A 21,735-nucleotide genomic window follows, 5' to 3' on the forward strand; every position below is an offset into this window, starting at 1 on the left:
AAAATGGAGAATAATAGTATCATATCATAGAGATGTGTTTTGAGGATTAAAGAAGTTAATACATGTAAAGTGTTTAGAGCAGTGCTGTGAATAAATGTTAGTGATTATTCTCACTGTCTTTAAATGGAGTTCATAATAGTATCTATCTACCATATTTGATTGTTTTAGTTATTAGATGATATAATACAAGTAAAACATGAAGAGCTATGCCTGGCACATAAAAAGCATTCTATAACTGTTGGCTTAGAAATAGTAATAGTTGCCGCAGCTCTGTAGTAGCCACTAAATATCTTCTAGTCCTGAATTATTTCTAGATCAGGACGACCAAATCCTGAATTGCTTCTAGATCAGGACGACCAAATAGCAAAGAATCTTAAACTTCCTGTGTTTTATGTTAGAATGAAGTAGGTATGTTTTGTAATGGTAATAATTCAGAGATTGGAAAAATATTTATGAGCAATATTGTGTGTGATTCTAAGATCTTTAAGCATCATTTTGCCATTGTATTTCTCGAGTTTTAGATATGCAGGCCACATGTCCATCATTTGTGTCGCTTAACCTCCTTATTGTTCAACCTTCAATATTTCCCAGCATATTTCCTTCTTAGGAAAGTAAAGGTGAATCTAAATAATTGTAAATCCATTAAAGAAACAAAAGAGTTTGGGGTGCCTGGGTGGGTCATTTGGTTAAGCGGCTGACTTCGGCTCAGGTCTTGATCTCACAGTTCGTGGGTTCGAGCCCCGTATCAGACTCTGTGCTGACAGCTTGGAGCCTGGAGCCTGCTTTGGATTCTGTGTATCCCTCTGTCTCTGATCCTCCTCTGCTCTCACTCTATCTCTCTCTCTCTCAAAAAATGAATAAATATTAAAAAAAAAATTTTTAACAAAAGAGTTTGCTTAATTGAGAAAAAAAGGCATTTATAGGAGTAGTAATGGGGGTGCCTGGGTGGCTCAGTCGGTTGGACATCTGACGACTTCGGCTCAGGTCATGATCTCACAGCTGGTGAGTTCGAGCCCTGTGTCGGGCTTTGTGCTGACAGCTCAGATCCTGGAGCCTGCTTTGGATTCTGTGTCTCCCTCTCTCTCTCTGCCCCTCCCCGACTTGTGCTCTTTCTCTCTCTCTCTCAAAAATAGACATTAAAAGTTTTTTAAGATAGTAATAAAGACTGAACCATATTTATCAAATTTTTCAAAAGTTGAGATGTTGATTTGCTGTATATTTGAACTTCCTTGTTTCCCACCCAATACAGAATTTTAAGAAGAGGTACAGATTTCACAGTTTTTCAACGCTAACTAGTAGGTTCAGAGATACCCAAATGATCTCTATCCATGTTTATGGAATCTCTTGATCCCAGCACTGTATAGTAATAATCCATGAAGTATGAATTACTAAATGCAGTATTTGTGTTGGGTGTATTACCAACTATGGTGCATAGGTCTTCCACTAATGAAGTGGAATGCATAGATGAAAAGAGAATCCCATTCTCCTTAAATTACAGTTTTCATCACTAAAAATTCTTGGTGTTAATACATTTGATAGTGGAAAAATGGCCATTTAGGTAAGAGACTGGTTGCTGGAAAAGAAAGAATAACTTGAGTTAATGTTGATTTCTTCAATGTACTACATAAAAATGTTAAAGTAAGGGAGAACCAAATATAATATTACCTTTTAAGACCAACTTTTTTTCATTGTACTTCTCTAATTAATATTTGGGGCAGTTGTAAAGTGATTCAAGAAATTGAATAATTATGCATATAGTGAAGATGGTCAACACCAACTAACCTACCATTTTAAAGTCAAGTGCATAAAGTATTTCACTCTTTTTATAGAAGTATCTAAAATATTGCCTTTTAACTGTGACAGAACTAGAAATATCAGTCATAATAATAGGTGTTATAAATAGGATTTGAAGTCAATTAGGAAAGAGTCTTAGAAAAATGTTTGGAGTACCTAAGTCCTAGACTTGGCCCTTCTATTAACTTGGTCACACCCATTCAGCAGGCATCTTCACCTCATTGGGCCAATAGTTCTTTTTCAGTCATAGAGCCCATGCTTTTACTTGTTATTTTTCCTTCTTTACTAGCTGCAGATTAATTCAGATTTTGTATCTTTCTTTCTCTACCAGTCTGATACATACTTCTGCATGTCAATGCGCTTGCCGGTGGATGAGGAAGCCTTCGTGAGTAAGTATTAATTGGATGGTGTGCCAGGGTGGGCGGTCAAAGGGAGGGCAGCTATTTGAAATCAGTGAAAGGTTCTCTTTGATGGTTATGAGCATATTAATCTTTTACTGTCAGTTTCTAAAATGCACTTATCATGCCTAATGCAGAAACAAACTAGAGAGAGCCACTCAGAGACAAGGTTGCAAACTGTTATCTGGAGAGATTCATGAGTAATAGTAGTTAAGGAGTTGCATGCAGATGTCAATGGTCGCCAATACCGTGTGGTCCCATTTGTATAGTATTGGCTTTCTGTCTGTGGCTGGATGCTTAATTCCGCTCCACTCAACAGACTGTTTATTTACCTGCTGGTTCATGCTATAAATCGACTGTACTTAGAATCAACATTGGGGAATTTAAGATTTTACCTATCAAATAGTAGATGGATAGAAAGGAAGGAAGGAGAAATTGAGAAAAGGAAAGAAGCGAAGGAGGTAGAGATAGGGAAAGGCAGGAACATTGGTCCTGTTGTTTCTATTGTAGAATAAGAAGACTCATAAATGGCAGGTCCTTCCCCAGCTGAGCTTTTAAGTCAGATAAGAAAAGTGACAAAATACCATCTGTTTCCATCTAGGTTGTTTTCATTGAAATATCCTCATGACAAACTTTTAACTGTTTGGGAGGAGGTGTGATTGACAAATTATTCATGGATTTGTTTCTGTCTCCCACTGCTTCACTTTTCTGGTTTGAGATGTTAATTTTGGAGAGAAAGTAATGGTAATGAGAGTTGTGCTTTGGTCCCATGAAACTAATCTTCAAGTAGGCTGTCTGAAACGGCCATTATGTGAATTATAAAATGTGTACTGTTGCCTCGGGGCCATCTGAGGATAAATTTTCATGAGATGTTCCCACAGGAATATACATTACAGACCTGAAAAGCCAGAGCAATGTGCATTTTTTTCCACACACTTTGGTGGCAATTCCAACAGAAAATACAACTTAGAATAGCACTCTACAAATTTGTTCCCAGGGTTAATTCTTAAGAATGAAAGGCCTTAGGAAGTTGAGCATTGCCTGTGTGTCCTCACTTTGTATAATAATCGAATATTACCAAGAAAAAAGGTAGAAACGACAATGTTCCCAGATCCTCAACTTTAACTTTAAAGACAGAGAAAATAATTGTAGTGCCTTGTGTAATAGTAAATGTGATTTAGGTTACAAATTCATCATTAAAATATCAACAGTAAAGGTTTTTTCAATATCATACCCACATTTTTGGCAGCCTAGGAGAAAATAATATTTACTCGCTAAAAGGCATTTTTACATGATGTTTTCTTCTTTATGATTTTATATTTTCTTTTCAAGCTCCAAGAAAGCTTGATTCCTCCTGTTTCACATTTGCATAGAAGAGAAGGCCATCTCCATGCCTGTATGCATATGAAAGTCATGTTTCACAGCAACATTACAGGTCTCACATTAAGAGGTTATTGACTTGTTTCTGGAGGTTGGTGGTAGTATATGATTTCAGAGCTGGTGACTCTAAGGACTATAAATATGTATCCTGGAATGCGTTATTGCTCTCCTAATAGAAATGTGTTTACTTTCACATAAATTAAAATCGAGAAGTACAAGTGAATATATTCAGTCAAGGAAAATATTCATGGGAAACTCATAAAGGACTATATTAGAACTAGGTACCAAATGGTTTTGCATTTTCTTAGGCACCTCCCCTCTAAGATTAAACTGTTCCCAGTTTGAAGGTCCTTAAAGGATCTTGTAAGATTAATAATTATTTTCAATATATTTTTTTCTTTTCTCTGTGGCTGGGAGGATTGCATGAATACTAAAGATTTTGTCACTTGTTCAAAACAGGGTTGTTTCATCTTCAATGTGAGTCCTTTAATGTACTAGCTCCAGGCGATTTGTGGTTACTACTATTTGCATAATCCAGCAACCACAGATGTTTAGGTGTAAGCAAATTAGAACTGGAAAGTTGAAAAACAAACAATCATTCATATAAGGGAATAAGTAAGGGGAAGGTTGCATGTATTGTCTCATTAATTCTTAGGGCAAACCTGAAGGTAGCCCCACTTTATAATTAGAGAAACAAAGGAACATCTCTGTCTTTGATTTAATCAAACAGGAGGGCAATAGTTTGTATAGGATCCTTGTTCATAGAATCAGCTCGTTACCACCCATCATTTACCAGGGGCCTACGAGACACTAATATACTTACAGCTAAGCATATTTAAGCCATTTTATAGAGAGGAAATGGAGGGTCAGAGAGGTCAAGGAACGTGAGCAAGATTTTTACTAGCTGTGTGTTACCCTGTCATAAGAGATTTGGAGTGAGGAGAGTGAATCGGGCAAGATATGAAAGAAGTTATCAAATGGATAGATAGAGCTGAAATACAGCAATCGCACATCTCTGTCTTACATCAAATACAATTCTTTCATTTCCTTACCTTTCAGTCTCTACTAGGAACACTCTGGTCGGTTTTGTCAAAAACAAAAATAAACCTCAAACCATCCTACAAAGCGAAACCCAGGATACACAAAGGTGAAAGATTTGCAGTAGGAAAAGTGGATATATAGGTTGTATGTTGGGAGGGTGATCATGCATAGCGTTTCCCTAGTCCCAGAGTGAAAGTTCTGCTAGTGGTAAACAAGGTTTCGCCATGATTGAAATATGTGGGTTCTCCCAAATTCTAGGTCTCAGGATGCCTTATCATAAGATTAGATATGGTTGAAAATGAAGACTTGTAAAGCATTTACTACTTTATTTTTTTCTTAAGACATTTATCGATTTTATATTTTCTGCTTTCATTATCTGTGCCTTTTCAATTTTTGAAGGCCAGCAGGATATGTGCTACTGGATATGGTGGGGACTCAATATTGCTTGCTCAATACATGATTGAATACTAAAAAAAGTGTTGTGCTTGGCTATTTTTAAGACAATGTATCATCTAGTAGACACTTTACCTTTTTGCCTTAAATTTTACTCTTATTTGAATATAAGGGAATAATTCTTTTTTTAAGAAAAGCCACTTGTTCATACATTCAGCAGACTTTAAAAATTCTGTTGTGTGCTAGTTATTGGGCAAGGCAATGGGGATGTGAGGTATGACACCAATTCAAAGAAATTATAGCCTGGCAGAATTCTAAAGACAAGAATATAAATATTATAACATCTGAAAAGAACTTTCTCCTTTGGCTTTTCAAATTTCTAAAGAAGATCACAAAAGGCAGAGTACAATTGAGATTGCTTATTAGGACTAAAACAAACTCTCTTCGTGGTGTTAAAAGCCAGAATTGCATTTGAATAATTCATAATTTTGGCTTTCTGCTTGTGTGACTAGTTATGTAACTCATTTTAGACAAACGTATTTCTTAATTCTGAGAAGATACCATCACAATTGTCATAGAATTTATATGTGCATATGCCCAGCATTTTCATGTATAAGCATGCACAACATCTTTGATGTATTTATATGTCTCCATTGTGAATTAAAGTAGTTGTTTGGGGAAATACTCTAATGAAGATAAATATAATTTTTATACTTTGAACAGAATCATAGCTTTCCCTAGAGCACTGCTTTTGTTTATTGTTTTAATAAGAAATCACAGATTGGAATGGGTGAAGGTATGATAAAATCTGCATTTGACCACTGAACTGTGATGCTGTCTAAAAGGTGTTTTACAGACACTCTGAGGAATTGACTCTGACAGCAGCCCACTCAGCCAAGAAATTTGACTGTCATCTTCATCCACTTGCTTTCCCTCACATGGATGACCAGTAAATAAATGTGTCTTTTCCTTAGTGAATGATGGCGGGTCCCTATCTATCAAATTGCACTATACAAATGAGGTAGAAGCCATTGAATTTAGAAATAGATGAAATTAATCTAATGATTCATTGCTTTTCCTTTCCTTGGGCTTCTCTCTTGAATGTAGAACAATGTCTTCTGCAGAATAGCACCATGAGACTTAAATATTTCTGAATGTGACCTTTCTTAAACAAAGCACATGTTCAGGTGATGTTGAGTTACCTCAAAAAATAGAGGAGCAGTCTAATTTTGATCATGTTTATGGGTCATTACATAAGGTCATTATAAGACTATAAAGACCAAGGTCGGGTAGGATACAGTGCTCAGATAATCACATTTTATGACATGACAGCAGTAAATAGAAGGTGTGTGTGTGTACATACATGTGAGTCTCCATCCCCATGAAGTCATTCTGTCACCTTTCTGCTTCTGATTAGTTGCCTGCATAACTTTTCTTTTCCCTCTTCTAGGATTTTCTCCAACATGAAAACTGTAGTCTGTGTCTTCACATGACCATTGGGTATCTTCCCGCAATCACCCTCAGAAGATTTTCTAGCATCATAGTGAAAGTTACTTGGAGAGCTAGCACAAATAAGATATGCTACACCTATAGGTCTCTGATGCGCAGATAAAACCTGATTTGCTTGGTCATAAACAAAAAAGAAAAGATGTTGCTGCCTGCCTTGTCTCAGAGTATTTCTAGGATGTCTTCTATTGTTTGGTCACCCAAATACCACATTTCCAACATGACAACCCCTGATAATGCCCAGGGTTCTTTCAAGTAATAAAACAAAGGGAGATGGAGGAGTAGGAACCATCTCATCATATGCTGTAAAGCTGAGAGTTAGGATGCCTTCCGTTACATACATCTAGAGATCACCAGAAACTAACTGACACATTGACTGTGCTGCTTTATTGCATTAATGTCAAAATGCCAACCCCCCCCCCCCCCACCGCCTCTGCCGACACTCCCAGGAAAATGGCCAATCCAGAAAGCCCGGGTCTGAATCGTATTCGATGTGTGAATGCCCTTCATTAGTGAAGGGTACATGACATTTTGACAGTCATTCTGAAGTAGCCATTTCTGCTATTTCAGTAGGGACAACTGTAGGGGCCAACTCTAAAAAGATGAACGTGAACTGTTCTAGTCAGAGAAAACATCATGTGAGAGACAGACAGGATTTTATCTGCATCAGGGAAGATGGTCTATTTGGATCTGCAGAGGGGAGGAGAATATTCCAGTGGCCAACAGTATGATCAGTGAAGGAGCACACTGGGCACAATGTGAGCCTCACCACCTGCTGGCTGCAGGGTTGTACACAAGCTACTCAGCCTGTCTCACCTCAAGGCTCATCTGTTTGAGGGGAAAAGACCAGACATAGGGTCATTGTGAGCAATAAGCGAGCCTGGCAGGGGGTGGCCCTCAAGTAAATGCTAGTGGTCGTGGGTGGTTATTAGGTGCAGAGGGCTGTCCGAGGGGAGTGCAGGGTGAGTGTAGGGAGCTGTCATGTTGGAAACGTCGCGGACCAGGAGACTGGTCAGAAGGGGCTATGGATTTTGTTCCATAGGAAGTTAATAGGGGACTACTAGAGGGATGGCGTTACAAATATCAGGATTAATGAAGCTTATACTATTTTAGCTTGCACAGCCTGGCTGATAAAGTCTATTTACTGATTATTCAGTTGGTTCTGACATATACCAAAAAAGTTCCATTTAAAAAGGTATATCATCCAGAAATCTAAATCTTTTTTGTGCTTAAATTATTTTTTTCAGAGGCAAGGATTATTTCATTTTAAATTCATGTTCAATTTAAAGGCTTGCTCAGGTGTCTTATTTCTTGCTTAATTTGGCAGCAGCAGCTTAACGTCCTCATAAACCACATTAGGGATTCTTTCTGAAGTGCACATCATTGTCCATGCTAGTGAGGGTTAACAACAATTTATCTATTAAACATTCTGATTTAAAACGTTCAAGCAAAAGGTCTTTATTTTGGTATAGAATTGCTTTACAGTTTTGCAGGAAGCTGGTGGAAGATAATATGTGATTGCTGTGGGTTTTTAACATGCTGCTAAATGGTTTGTACTGCTATGAGCTCTACATTTATCTGAACCTTTCTGACCCAGCTGCAAGATTATGAACATTAAGGGTGATCATATCCTACACTTTCATGATAGTTTACAGTCTTATCTTCAGTTGCAATGGATTTTGATATATAATCTTTATTTTTTGGGAAACAAAGAAATGTTTATGGAAGGGATATTAAGATTTGGGGCCTATCATTTTTTAAAAATTTTAACAGCTCTTTTACATTATTATGTCTTAAACCTTACATGTCTCTAGTCTCCATACTGAATATGACTGGAAACACTAACAGTAGTAGAAGACTGACACTACACAGACATGACTGTAATCACCAGAGGCTCCATTTGTGTGCCTGCTTCAGACCTCGGCCTTAAAATGACTTCAGGTGATATAGCTGAAGCTGTACGATGTACTGCAGAGTTCCAGTGATATCTTTTAACACACTGATTTTGAGGGATCAGCTAATTATTTCCAGAAAAATTTTCTTTATAAATTTATTTTAAAAGAAACTTTGTTCTTACTGTTTGCTCTGTGCCTTTAAGAGAGTAACACAGTCCATGTTAACTAAGATGAGTTAACCAAACTCTAAGCATGCTTATATAATATATATATTCAGGCACTAAAAATGTCGACTGGGTTCAGAATCACCTGTGAATCACCTGTGAAACTTTTCAAATGTACACATGCCTGGAATGACCTCTGAGACTTAAATGAGATATTGATGGGGGAAGGGATAGGACTGACCCAGGATTAACTCTGAGCATCTCTACTTTTAATGAACTGCATAGCATAATTCTAATGCACACTATTAGATAAAAAGTATCATTGACAAAAATTGTTTAATAACACGTAAAAATATCCACAGCATAGGAAAGAAACCATTTACTATGTATAATATGATTCCACTGGGAGGAAAAAGGAAACAAAGAGAACAATAATGATCTCTAATGATATATATGGGCAATAATTCCAGAATGCCTGAATTCTGAAGATCCAAACTTGCATTTAAAAGTCAGTTCTTGGGGCGCCTGGGTGGCTCAGTCGGTTGAGCGTCCGACTTCGGCTCAGGTCACGATCTTGCGGTCCGTGAGTTCGAGCCCTGCGTCGGACTCTGGGCTGATGGCTCAGAGCCTGGAGCCTGCTTCCGATTCTGTGTCTCCATCTCTCTCTGGCCCTCCCCCATTCATGTTCTGTCTCTCTCTGTCTCAAAAATAAATAAAATGTTAAAAAAATTTTTTTTTTAAGTCAGTTCTTTTTTATTTGATAGGTTAATTATTGGTGGTCTATAGTATTCCTCTATGGCATATCTTTAGCTGAGAGGGGTGTACCTCTTATATTCAGTGGTAATTTAGGGTTGATTGTGCATGGATATCTCCTACGTCTCTAGTTCCTATACTTGGCTATGTGGGTTCTTCAAAATCTTTCCATGTCCCACGTCTGGCAGATACATCAACATTTGATATGCAGACCTGGATATCCACTTGGAAAGGAAAAATGGAGAGAAAGCCAAGTGCTAAATGAAATTCCATCCTAGGTCACATTCTTAGAGAATTTTATGGTCCTGATTTGTGTCTGATGTGCGTTAAAAGAAGCCATAAATTTCAAACAACCTCATGCAGTTAGAACAAATTTTGCTTAGAACGCCAGAAAATAGACCTCACTGTCTCTGCTAAGTACGTCACCCACACGCATCCTTTCAAGTCTTTCATTGCAGATGACATTAACCTTTGAGAAGTCCTCCACCCTGTGCACTTTCAGAGCCATTGCATTTCCTTTAATTAATGTGCGTGAGTTACTATTTCTGGAGTCTTAGTCCTTCAGAAATATTTGATTCCCAGGACTTGCTCACACTTGCTTGCCTGTAAACTGCCCTCTGATGTTATACATCAGGCAGTCTGAACTAACACCCATTGAGACTGAAGTTCCATTTCCACTTAAGTAACTGTCATCTTATTATTGAGTTAGGAGAGTCGGTGGCACTTTTTAATCTTATGGAATATTCCCTTGCATTCTCACAAGGCTGTGCTTCTGCCTGTTTGTGGCCATCCCAAGGCTGCCTTTGTTTATTCTGCCTGTTAGTTGTCGTAATTATCCTCTGGCTCCCTTCCGCTTGGATCCTGGACTTCTTTGGCGTATGATGGGAGAGAGAGAAAGAAGGGAGAACTTCTTTTAAGATGTGATTTGAAAATATTTTCCCATATTCTTTTTGTGTAGTGTTGAAATCTCCAGCATGGTCATATGTGTATCTTGTGCCCAACAGACCTCATTCTTATTCACTAGGGGTGGGATCTTGTTTTGCAAAGCTAGGAATAATAAGTAGGAATGGAGCAAACCCAGGTAATGAACCTGTCAGCATAATCTTTTCCCAGTTGACCCCCCACCATTGGCAGCAGGCCCTTCAAAGAAAGTGTCCAAGGCCTGCTTTATTTTATGGCACCTACTGTTTGTTTTAGATTTACATTTTGATATGACATTCCTTTTGCTGGCAGTACTTTTCATTTCAACTTGCAATGAATTGTACTTTGAACTATAATCATATAAATACTTTGATATTATACTGTTTCTTTAGGATGTGAAAAAGATGGTTATATACAACTCTATACCAGTAATTTACTTAGCATTCAAATGAGATCTTGAGTTTCTGGAAGAATGCATGAGTCACGAGAGTAAGTTTCTATGAGAGGGAACTCTGAGGAATGTTCTGTTAACTACCTCTTAAAGATACTGCTTTGTTTCTAATTATAGAAACTAAAATTAAACACTAATCTGGTAAGCTTTCAATGTGGAGCAAATAAGTGGTTCTTAAAGCAGTATGTCAGAAGGAGAAGAAAATCAGAAAAGGGACAGAGAAGTTATACTTTGAATAATTTTTGCCCTTTACAAAGGACAATTAGTCCTCTGCATAAGCAGAGGCTCAGGCGAAACACTTGACTTTCCTTCCTAATGAAAAGCCAAAGAGATGGTATATCTTCATAATCTGTTTTTCTCTCAACAGGTCTCCTCTCCATCCTTCCCTAAATGTTTTTGCTTAATAACTCATTTTATAAATTTAATGATGGCCCACTTTTTTTCAAAAATAATATTTGCCTCGTTTCCCAGCAGTACACACAGTGATTTAATATTTAAAAAAAACAAAAAACAAAAAACAAAAACTGTTGGGGTCTCCTACACAGATCCTGACAGCTCAGAGCTTTCCTGAAAATTCTGTCCTGAGCCTTTTGTTCACCCTCATGGCTTGAGGGTTCAATTTTTGAATGGTTCCCAAGTATGTAATTCTCTGACTTCTTTCTTGAGCAAGAGTCCAATCTTCTACTGGGTATTTCCACCTGGATTTTTAGATGACACTTCAAATTCGTGTTGCTTTGCACCCAACAGCTTAATTCTTCATAAAATGCATTTGGCCATGTTGGTTTATTATCAAAATTCCTAGAATGATTCAAACTTTGGAAATCTAATATAATCCACCCATAGTAAAAGAAGTTAAGGGGGATGAGAACCATATGATCATCTACATAGGTTCTGAAAAAACAGAGGAGTTATCTTCTTGTCAAACCCCTTGTGTATTGACAGAGGGATATTGAAAAAGAGAGAGAGAGTAGAAGGTGGATACGGTCAGATCAAAAGTTAGATGTCCATAGAGTGAGATAAGCCATGCCATAAAAATGAATATAAGATAACAATTACATCACATACCAAAATAAATTTTAAGTGAATAAAAAACAAAGGTCAGCTACTCCCACCTCAGAGCTTTTTTCAAATTCCCTTCTGCCAGGGATAATACCCTGGGAGGATTCTGAAAGAAAGGAAGGATATCCTGTACTTGAAAGTGAGTCTGTGGAGATAGAATCCCTCTTATTCCTTCTATTTCTCTTGGTAACAAATGTAGACTTGTTAACAGTAGGATTTTCTATGATTTATTGTAACTGTTGTAACTTCCAATTGATTCTTTCCTTCTAAAGTATCTTCTTCAACCTCCTAGGCTTATTGTATTCTTTGGTGGTAGAAAACAAAGCCTTAAGTTCTAGCAAGTCCATTTTCCAGCCATTTGTTAGGTTTTTAAATGGTGGTATTAATATCTCATGATGGGATTTTTGGACTTTAAATTCTTATTTTCAATGCAGTAAGTGAAAGACTTTTTATTTCCCCTGGAAGTTGTGAGTCAAATGGCTCATAGTAGGTGTTAAGTTTTCTGACCAACCACGCTTTCCAAGTCATGACACTATACTTTGATGTAGAACATATTTTATTTTGTAAATACACCTGTACTCACATATTTTAACAATAAATGATGTTTTATTTTATCAGACAAGAAAAGACAAAATATGCAGTTGTACACCCGCGATTCAAGATCATTTTAGATTGTTTAGCATGTTTCTATGTAAAGGTGACTGGTAAACTGTGTTGGTAGAGCAGCAGTTTGAATGCAGACAAAAGTAGCTGATCCAAACCCAAACCAGAAAAGGCAGCTCATGCTGAATATTGACCATGCACAATAGTATAATTTATCTTTAATTTTTTCTTTGTTTTATCTCCAAACTCATTTTTGTTTACTTTAATGTCTTTCAACCACTATTATTCGGAGAAAAATAAAGAAGTGACATTTAATAAGTTTCAGTATCCTTTTAACAAGCGCACAGTGCTCCTCTAGGACAGTGATTTTTCTCTCTTCTGTACTTTCATAAAGACACATTTTCCAATTTTATTTTATTTTCTAGTAAACTGTTTCTTCATATCACATCCCAGTGACTACTGTTGGTTTAAGATGGTGATAAATTTGCGTTAAGAATCCTTCCGCTCATGTTCTGACCACTCACTGTGGTTTCTGTTTCACTGCGGTGTTGTGCAGTATTTTATAGTACTCAGCACTCTACTGAAATCTGGAAGGGAATCTGTTGTGAACACGTAGCCTGGAGCTTTCATTTTGTACCCGCATACTGTTCTCAGCACTTTAAAAGGGGTCTTCCTTTAAAAAGTATGTGGGTGTATGCATAGCTGCAGCCTATACATTATTGCTTTTCTCTTTTTGTTCTATAATAGTTGACCACTGTCCTGCAAAATTAAATTGTCAAATCATGCTCATCTTAAGGAATAAGATAGTTTATACAATCAGGAGCAACATAATATCATTGTTATACAGCTATTGGAATGGTTGAGTGATGGGGTCTCTTGGAACATTTGTGCACAGATGTGTAACTTGTATTCACATTCATGTGTCATTTTCTTTTAACAGTTGACTTTAAACCTCGTGCCAGCATGGATACTGTCCATCATATGTTACTTTTTGGATGCAATATGCCTTCTTCCACCGGAAGTTACTGGTAAGGGATAATGGGCTCATAGTCAAAAGGGGTGTAGAAAATGTGTATGTTTTATAAATACAAATTGCATCTGTATATGTATTTTACAAGTGATTAATAAATAGGTAGAATGCTTACTTTTCAGAAAAGAACATTGTTCTTTTGCATCACGTGGTTATCATGGTCTGATTATCAGTTATTTAGTCTGCTATGGAGCACATCCATCAGTCTTAGACACTGACTTAATGAATGTATGTCTGTTGTCGTAGATAGTGTATCAAGGTACAGACAGCTTATTTAAAAAAGACAATTTAGATAATGGATGTTCTGGTGTTTACTTTTTTTAAGATCTTGCTTTAATCCAAGGAGCACCATGGCTCTGTTCTTTGAACACTCTTTTATCCTAGACACTGTGCTAGGTAATCTGTATACACCATTTCATTTTCTCCTAAAGTTTTTGTAGAGCAGTTACTATTGTCCCCACTTTACAAACAAGGAGCTTGAAGAGAATCAGTATCATGTTTAAGGTAACACAGCTGGTTGGTGTCAGACCAGGATAGAACCCTAGGTTGTCTGGTTCCAAATCCTGCATTTCACCACGCTGCCTCCCATTTATTCGAGCAACTGTTGCAGTTTTAGAATTTATTTTAATCACTATGTAGAGTCTTAATATCATGTTATGAATGATCAGTAAACATCTATTAAATGCCTCTTGTATCCTAGAACTGTATCCATAGCAGATGCTGTGGAATAGAATACATAGATATATTTTTAACCCCCAGAAGCTTATAGCTTAATTTATGGCTTGAGAGCTGTCCTTCCCTTTTGTTCTTTGGAGTTCATGAAGATTGGTGAGCTTTGAAAATAGCTATGCATTTAAGCCTCATATTTTGCACCGATAGCCAGAATCACTGTTATGTATTTCACAGTCCAGAATGACTAGTGTGTCTTGCTTTGCATTGAAAAAGTATCTGTTTTGTGTTCCTGTCCGTGCATAATCATGTAGACTGATAGACCCTTCTCTGTGCATCCTAATATTCATCAGGCTGATGCAAGGCACACAGCAACTGTATTCTAGTCGTTCTTATAACAAATGACTGTAATATGTATTTGGAACTGTTAAAAGCACAGGGCAATTAGTGGAAATCTCCAGGGACCAAGTACCATCAAAGCATTTGTTAATAGGCTTAAGTTATTTGATGAAAGGAGCATATCACATAGGAATCCTGCTCACATGACTGGGTTTACATAAAAATGGAGCCAGCAAATCACAGTTAACACTCTTTGATAGCAGCAATCCAGTTTTTGCTCTTCGATAAATTTTTGTAAATAAAATTCTGGGATTAAAAGATTATTCTGGGGGCAACTGGGTGGCTCAGTCGGTTAAGCATCTGACTTCGGCTCAGGTCATGATCTCGCGGTCTGTGAGTTGGAGTCCCTCATCGGGCTCTGTGCTGACAGCTCAGAGCCTGGAGCCTGCTTCCGATTCTGTGTCTCCCTCTCTCTCTGACCCTCCCCCATTCATGCTCTGTCCCTCTCTGTCTCAAAAATAAGTAAACGTTAAAAAAATTTTTTTTAAAGATTATTCTGTGACAGCTTTTTCTGAATCTTATACAATAAATCACATCCTTTGATTTTACGTTTTAAAAATATTTCTTGTGAAATTGGAAAAATTTAGTTTGAATTGGAATTAGTGAAAATGGCAAGAAGGAATATAAGCTTTTAAAACCTGCTGTAACTTTACCTTGGTAGAAGAGAATGAGGGAAAAAACAAAACGTCACTAAATGTTGTTATGCTTTCAATTGAGAAAGATTATATACAATGAACTAAGCCTGGTTTACTGTTCTCCTATCAAGGGAATATCAGAGCAAACATTATTTGGGCCCTGTAGAAGTATTTATTAATATTCTTAAATATACTGATTTGAAATTAAGTCTAGTAAAATAAGTATATTTTTTTTCCAAAAGACTTCCAAGCTGGGGAAAGAGAGAATTCGAAGAAAAATGTAAATGAAAGTGAAAATGGCAATTTTGAGTAAAGTAATTGCTAGATGTATTATTTTTCTAAAATTACTACTCAAAAGGCAACATAGTACAGCGAAAGAGTAGTGAACTAACTAGCTGGATTCCCTGGGTAAATTACTTATTTCATGTGGACTGGTCTAAGTTTCTTCATTTCAGCAAGGGGCTACCACTGGATCATTTCTAGAACTCCTCTATGCTCTGTAATTCCATAATTCTATGAATATAAATTGCATGCAGATGCTGAGTCAGATTGGAAAGTCATCATTATAAGGCGTTGGAGATATGTGCACTGGTTGACTCACCTCAAGCAGGCCTCCCACTGCATTACTGCTGAGTAATTAGAACTCTGAATGGCATTATACCTATATCATTTTAAGGGGATTTTAGTAATCTACCCTGCAGCCCACATTCCCGCTTAATCTATAGGTTTGTTACGATTGACTTTATAACCATACAAGGACAGTAATTGATGGTGTTATTTATCTTCTTTGAGCCAAGTGCAAGTGTTCATCTAACATTTAAAGTAGGATCTTTTTAATCTATATATCTAGGATCTGTTCGATAATGTAAACCAAGAGGTATGCATTAAGGAAAACTCTTCCAGTGACTCTGGCTTCCACAATCCAGGCTTATTCTCCATATAAAGATGGTATAGACTTTTTATCCCCCAATATTTGGCAAGATCCTTGCTTCTTTAAAGCATTGGCACTCACAGAATATTTCACAGACTAAACTCTTCAGTTGCTTCACAGAAACATCTCAGACCCTGTCTCCTCACAGCCACACAGGCACAGCCACGGACACAGTGGATGTTTTCCAACTGCTTGGCCCCTTATCCTCCCACCTGAATTACAATACTAATAACAAAATCTATCAGTGTCAAAGCCTCGCATTATTTTTCTTGAATGTTTGAGTCATAGAATTTATCACACTCATTTTACAGTTGCAAATCTATTCTTCAACAGCTCCAAGATACAGACAGTAGTTAAATTAAGATTCCCCAACGTTCACATATATTTTTGGTTACGCTACCTGTAATGTTTTTTGAGGCTTAAGAAAATCAAGAACTCCTTCACACTCTGGGAAAACCTTTATGGAAATACAAAGCTGTTTTAGTGAAAGAAGAAAAAGCTAATGGGATATTTTAGCACCAAAATGTCAAGCTTTCCTCTTTTTTTTTTTCTGTTTGTTAGCTAGGATTAGCCCCCTGTTTTCACTTCACTGTTCTATTTTCATTGCCAGCAGGTTGGCAAATAGGTATGTGTCTCTAATAGAGTAAACATTTCCCCCCTGAAATTATGAAGTTATAATTCATCCCCTGTCTTCAGGCAGCACTTTTAATATGAAAGCAAAGAGCTATTCTGATGATATTTCACTGTTGTGCTGCCCTCTTTGTAATTGCCTCTTTCTTCTGTTCATTAAAATATATTTACAGTTATATTAAGTTTACATGAAAATACTAGACACAGCATGAAGCAGTTTTCATTATGTAGTCATTTTAATTTTAAAGGTTTTTTTTCCCCCACACATATTCCAGTCTTTTGTGTCTCATTCCAAATTAGCAGCCCACACCGCTAATGTGTCTAGTTAATTATATGCATGTGCATTTAAATTGCATACATTGATGTGAACCTTTTAATATACTGTGGGGTGGTCCCTTTATAGTTAGAGTGGGCCTGGTGCTCAATTCCAAATTAACATACCTCTCGAGGATGCAAACAAGGACCAGCTGATGGAAAAGCTGCTGGCCCTTGTGAAGAAGGCAGCAGTACCTGTCAGATGTAACCCTCAAACCTTCTTTCCCAGGCCCTTAGAGGAGGAGACAATTAACTGTATCTAGGGACCAACAGAAAGTAATAGCACCGAGATTGGAGCAAAGCGTAGCAATAGCATGATTTGTTGGACTCCACTGGTGTTTGCAGACTTCACTCAAAGCGTAGCAGTTCTAAGTTCTCCAGATTTGTTGGCTACACATGAGGCATAGGTGAGTAGATGTGCCTTTTAGGGTCAGTAAGGAAATGAGGTGCAGTAAACTGGGTAATTTGGACATAAAACATCTATTATAGCTCCTCGCTAAAAAAAATGGTAAATTTCTAAAGATCTTAGAAATATTACATTTGTCTATTCTATGAATACCTTTCTTTATTCTGTTTTTATTCTCAGTTTTTTAAAATAATGCATGGCTGGCTATGGAGAGTATTTCAGGCTTTGAAAATCATGATGTTTTGTTCATACAAGTTGTTTGACATTTGGGGTAATTCAGGAGCACCACTTTTTGTAATGCTAGTTTGTACAGGCTTGTGCACTTTTATCTGCTGAGCACAGGACTTAGGGTTTAAAGCAATTTATGGCTGCAAACTGCAAGATTATGTGCTCACAATATTGGGTGATTAAAGCGAATGGGCTTCTCATGTATCCTGCCTTGTACTTAGGCGTCATCTTCTATACATAACTAAAGTCATTACGTTTAGTCTTAGCAATTAATATTTGATTTAAAAACTATTTCTAATGATGCTTATGACCAAGTACTTTTTACAAATCAAAGATGGCTTCTACAGGGTTGTTTGATCTTTTTTGAAAAGAAGAATCCCAGCTGGTTAAATGAGGCTGTTTCCAGCTGTTCTAACTTGGAATCCTTCTCAAGCTAAAGCAGTAGTGCTTTACCATCTTATGAGGCTTCAGCTTCAGTCCCTTTCAACTGCTTCTATTTATTAACCACCTGCTGTGTCTTTTTAAATGCCACTGTCTCCACAGGGTTACATATGCTGATGTGGTGAAAGAGAAAAGTAGCTAAAACATACAAATATATATATATCTAGAGAGAGAGAGAGAGAGAGAGGAGCCAGTATGTGAGACACCCTGCTTGGTTACTCATTTAAATGACTGTTTTTTTAGGGTGCTAGTACTTTCCGGATACGTCTACAGTTTTGTTGCCTCCCTCATGATGCTAATGATTCTTTGGTTGGGAGTGGCATTCGCATACACTGCCTTTATGCACCCTCTCCATATCCTAGCTATCTGTCATCCGTGCACAGTGTATGTTCTGCAGTCTCTTCTTTGTTTCTTTTGCTGTAAAGAAACTTGTAAAGCTAAACATACATAACATCCTTGTCAGTATAAATAAAAATAACACAATCTCCAAAAACTGCGCTGTTCCTCATTCTAAGCCATGAGGACACAAAGTGTGTCTTTGAGTGTAGTAGCAAATTTTAGACATAAATTTCTACTAGGCTAAAATTAATTGTATCCATTTTCTTTTTCTATTGTAATGTAATAGATTCATATGATAGCGCATATCAGGGTAGCATAAGGGATCTTTGTTTATATAAAATACACTTGGTACTTATTCTTCTAGTTACCAGTGAACCTATTCCTTGGCTAATTTGTAGGTGCCTGGATTAGAGGTGTTGATAGGAGTTCCTTAGCAACTGACCAGTTCTTAGTAGACTTGTGTAAACTTTCATAATATACAATGGCATGATTATAACCACTTGGACAGTTTCAACAGAAACAAAAATTACATAACTTTGAATATGGTTCTTTCTTGGCAAGACGAAGCATAGTGCTATAACATCTAGTTTAGACCCAGTAGTAATAAACATTGGTCAAATTATTTAACCTGTGTTCGTCTGTTTCCTTATCTGTAAAATGAGACTACTAATCCCACCTGATTGGGTCATCATGAAGTGTAAGTAAAGGAATGTAAATAATGTGTTTGGCACGGTGCCTGGCTCGTAGATGTCCTTAATAAATGGTAGTTGTTATCCTCATTTGTTTATTAATATTTATTAACCATTCACTATGTGCCAAGTACTTTGTTAGGCACTGAAAGTTTGGTGTGAACAAAACAAACCCACCCTCTTTTTTTATGGAACTTATGGCTTCTTTAATCTTGGTGGGAAGGTGGGAGTGTGGGTATTGTGGGGCTATTTATCAGGCCACTTTAAATCACCACTTTCATTTAGCTTTTCCATTAAGTATCCTTCTAATTACTGTGTTATTAGCAATACCTATTGCCTACCCATTGCACTGATATTCACATAGGATTTGTCTGAATTGGGAAATAATTGTCTATGGGTTTATAGAACAGTTAATGAAATTTGAATATCTGATTATTCAGGATGCAGTTTTGAATGATAAAGACATTCCACATGTGCCTTTGATTATATATTGTGTTTCTTAAAGAAACATTCTAACTTTGGATTAGTTTTTCAGTGGCCCTGATATTTAATTTATTAAAATTGGAATTTAAGGCTATATAGACTTAACTTGAAGGCATGACAATTTTATTAAAAAAAAATTTTTTTTAGACAAAGAAGAAATGACTTGTCAGATCTGATCTTCCCTGAGTAACCTTGGATTTTAAATAGCCTTTAACTGATACAACTAGAGAGTACTTTAACAGTCAATCATGCTTTATTTGGATAATTCGAAATGACAGGTTAGCATTTTTCAGTGCTTGGCATAGTCTGAAAATATTCATGCCATCTGAATGGTTTCCCCATGGATTAGAGGTGAAAAGGTTCTAAAGCAACGGTCCAGGAATCCAGAATAGTTTTCTTTTCAAAAGTTAATTCTCATCATTTTTACTATGACGACTAAGAAACCACAAGGGAACTGTGTGAATCTTTTCACAATTAACAGGCTTAATCTGGAGGAGCCTTTAGGAGAAGCTGCTAGATTTATAAGAATAAGAAACCCAATTGATGAAGCCTGAAATTACAAGAGCCATTGATCAAGGGTTACATTGCCTCCTAGCCTGAAGACTTTTCTTATTAATAAGAATGGTAAAAATCCTCTCTATTTTTACAGTACTCTTTGAAAAGCCAAAATACACAATACCGTCTTTATCCTGGCGGTCATCTTATGTGGAGAAAATATGATGTTATTTTTCACTTAAAAGGGAAAATGGAAATCTGAAAATGAAAAGATTGCAGGGATTTTAATTAAATGCTTTTGCCACCCGTTTGCCATTGTATCATCTGTTCTAGGACCCATTTCTCTTGGCTTTCTTATTTTTCCTCTTTACCTAGTCCTCTCACATATTAAGTTTTAGGATTAGTTTGAATATCCCAGTGCCTTCCAGTGAGTCATTCTTTACTCAGTCTTGAGTTTAATAAATTTCTTAAAAATTATAAAACAGGACTTAAAAAAAATCAAGGTTTGCTTTTGGAGCTCTACTTTTACCAGAGCTCAGAAGAAAATGAAATGTCTGGAGCACTTGGGTGGCTCAGTCATTTGAGGGTCCGACTTCAGCTCAGGTGGTTTGTGAGTTCTAGCCCTGCATCTGGCTGTCTGCTGTCAGCAGGGAGCCTGTTTTGGATCCTCTGATCCTGTCTCTGCCCCTCCCCCACTCATGCTCTGTCTCTCAAAAGTAAATATTAAAAAAAGAAAGAAAGAAAATGTAAAATCATTGTCTTCTTGTGAATAAGTGAGGACAACTTATTTTATCTAGAATTTTGTTTTAGAATTGTGTACATACATTGCAGCTTAGTTCAGATATGAGAGTAGTGTAGTCATCGAAGCTTATCTTCATAGAATATAATTTTCTGCCCATACATCAGTCTCATGAATTGAGACAGAAGGGAGTGTGACAGGCAGAGCTTTGAATCAGGGCTTGAATACATGACCTTTGGAAGTTAAACTCTCTGAGCTTAATCAGGTGTAAAGCATAACCTCGTTATATTCTTCTTGTGAAAGCTGATTTCTATAAAACACCAGGCAAGTAATAATTCAGATTTATCATTATTTAGTGTTTTAGTTAAAACTTTTTAAGTAAATTAAAAAAAATTTTATATTTGAAAGTACAATAAAATTAAGGTCAGTTCAGATTTTTTAAGTGTTCATATATGAAAAGTTAAAAACATACTTGGAAGGCAACTTCACCAAACACTTCTTGGATATTGACTCAGTGACAGGCAGGTATGCAGGTGCTGGGAGTTTATGACCTTAAATCACAAAGTATGCACAGGATTAGTAAGCTGATACTTAAGATGAACACTATGGTTAACAAGTACAAGTTGGCCTGGATAGGGACCAGAGAAACTTCCCCGAGGAGAAAGCCTAGAGGGAATCTTGAAGGAGAAAGTCAGTACAGGTTTGTCAGGCAGAGATTTGGGGAAGGGGTTTTCCAGGCAAAGGTAATAGTACAGAAGAGAGACAAACTGGCAGGAACTTGGAGTGCCTGGGTGGCTCACTTGGTTAAGCAGCTGACTTCTGCTCAGGTCATGATCTCACAGCTTGTGGGTTCAAGCCCCGTGTCTGGCTCTGTGTTGACAGCTCGGAGCCTGGAGTCTGTTTCAAATTCTGTCTCTCCCTCTCTCTCTTCCCCTCCCCACTTGTGTC

At 37.1% G+C, this 21,735-nt stretch overlaps 1 protein-coding gene across 40 annotated transcripts in view; it reads left to right on the forward strand.

The window, feature by feature from the left end:
- PAM (peptidylglycine alpha-amidating monooxygenase) overlaps positions 1-21,735 on the forward strand; it is a 286,547-nt gene that overhangs the window by 158,362 nt on the left and 106,450 nt on the right. For all 40 annotated transcript variants that reach the window (XM_043594861.1, XM_043594730.1, XM_043594826.1 and 37 more), the window contains exons 4-5: positions 2,126-2,183; positions 13,299-13,386. In XM_043594861.1, coding sequence (XP_043450796.1) covers positions 2,126-2,183; positions 13,299-13,386 — 146 coding nt within the window. The remainder of the gene's footprint in view (positions 1-2,125; positions 2,184-13,298; positions 13,387-21,735) is intronic.

This window comes from Prionailurus bengalensis, chromosome A1 (genome assembly GCF_016509475.1).
Source record: "Prionailurus bengalensis isolate Pbe53 chromosome A1, Fcat_Pben_1.1_paternal_pri, whole genome shotgun sequence".
NCBI lineage: Eukaryota > Metazoa > Chordata > Mammalia > Carnivora > Felidae > Prionailurus > Prionailurus bengalensis.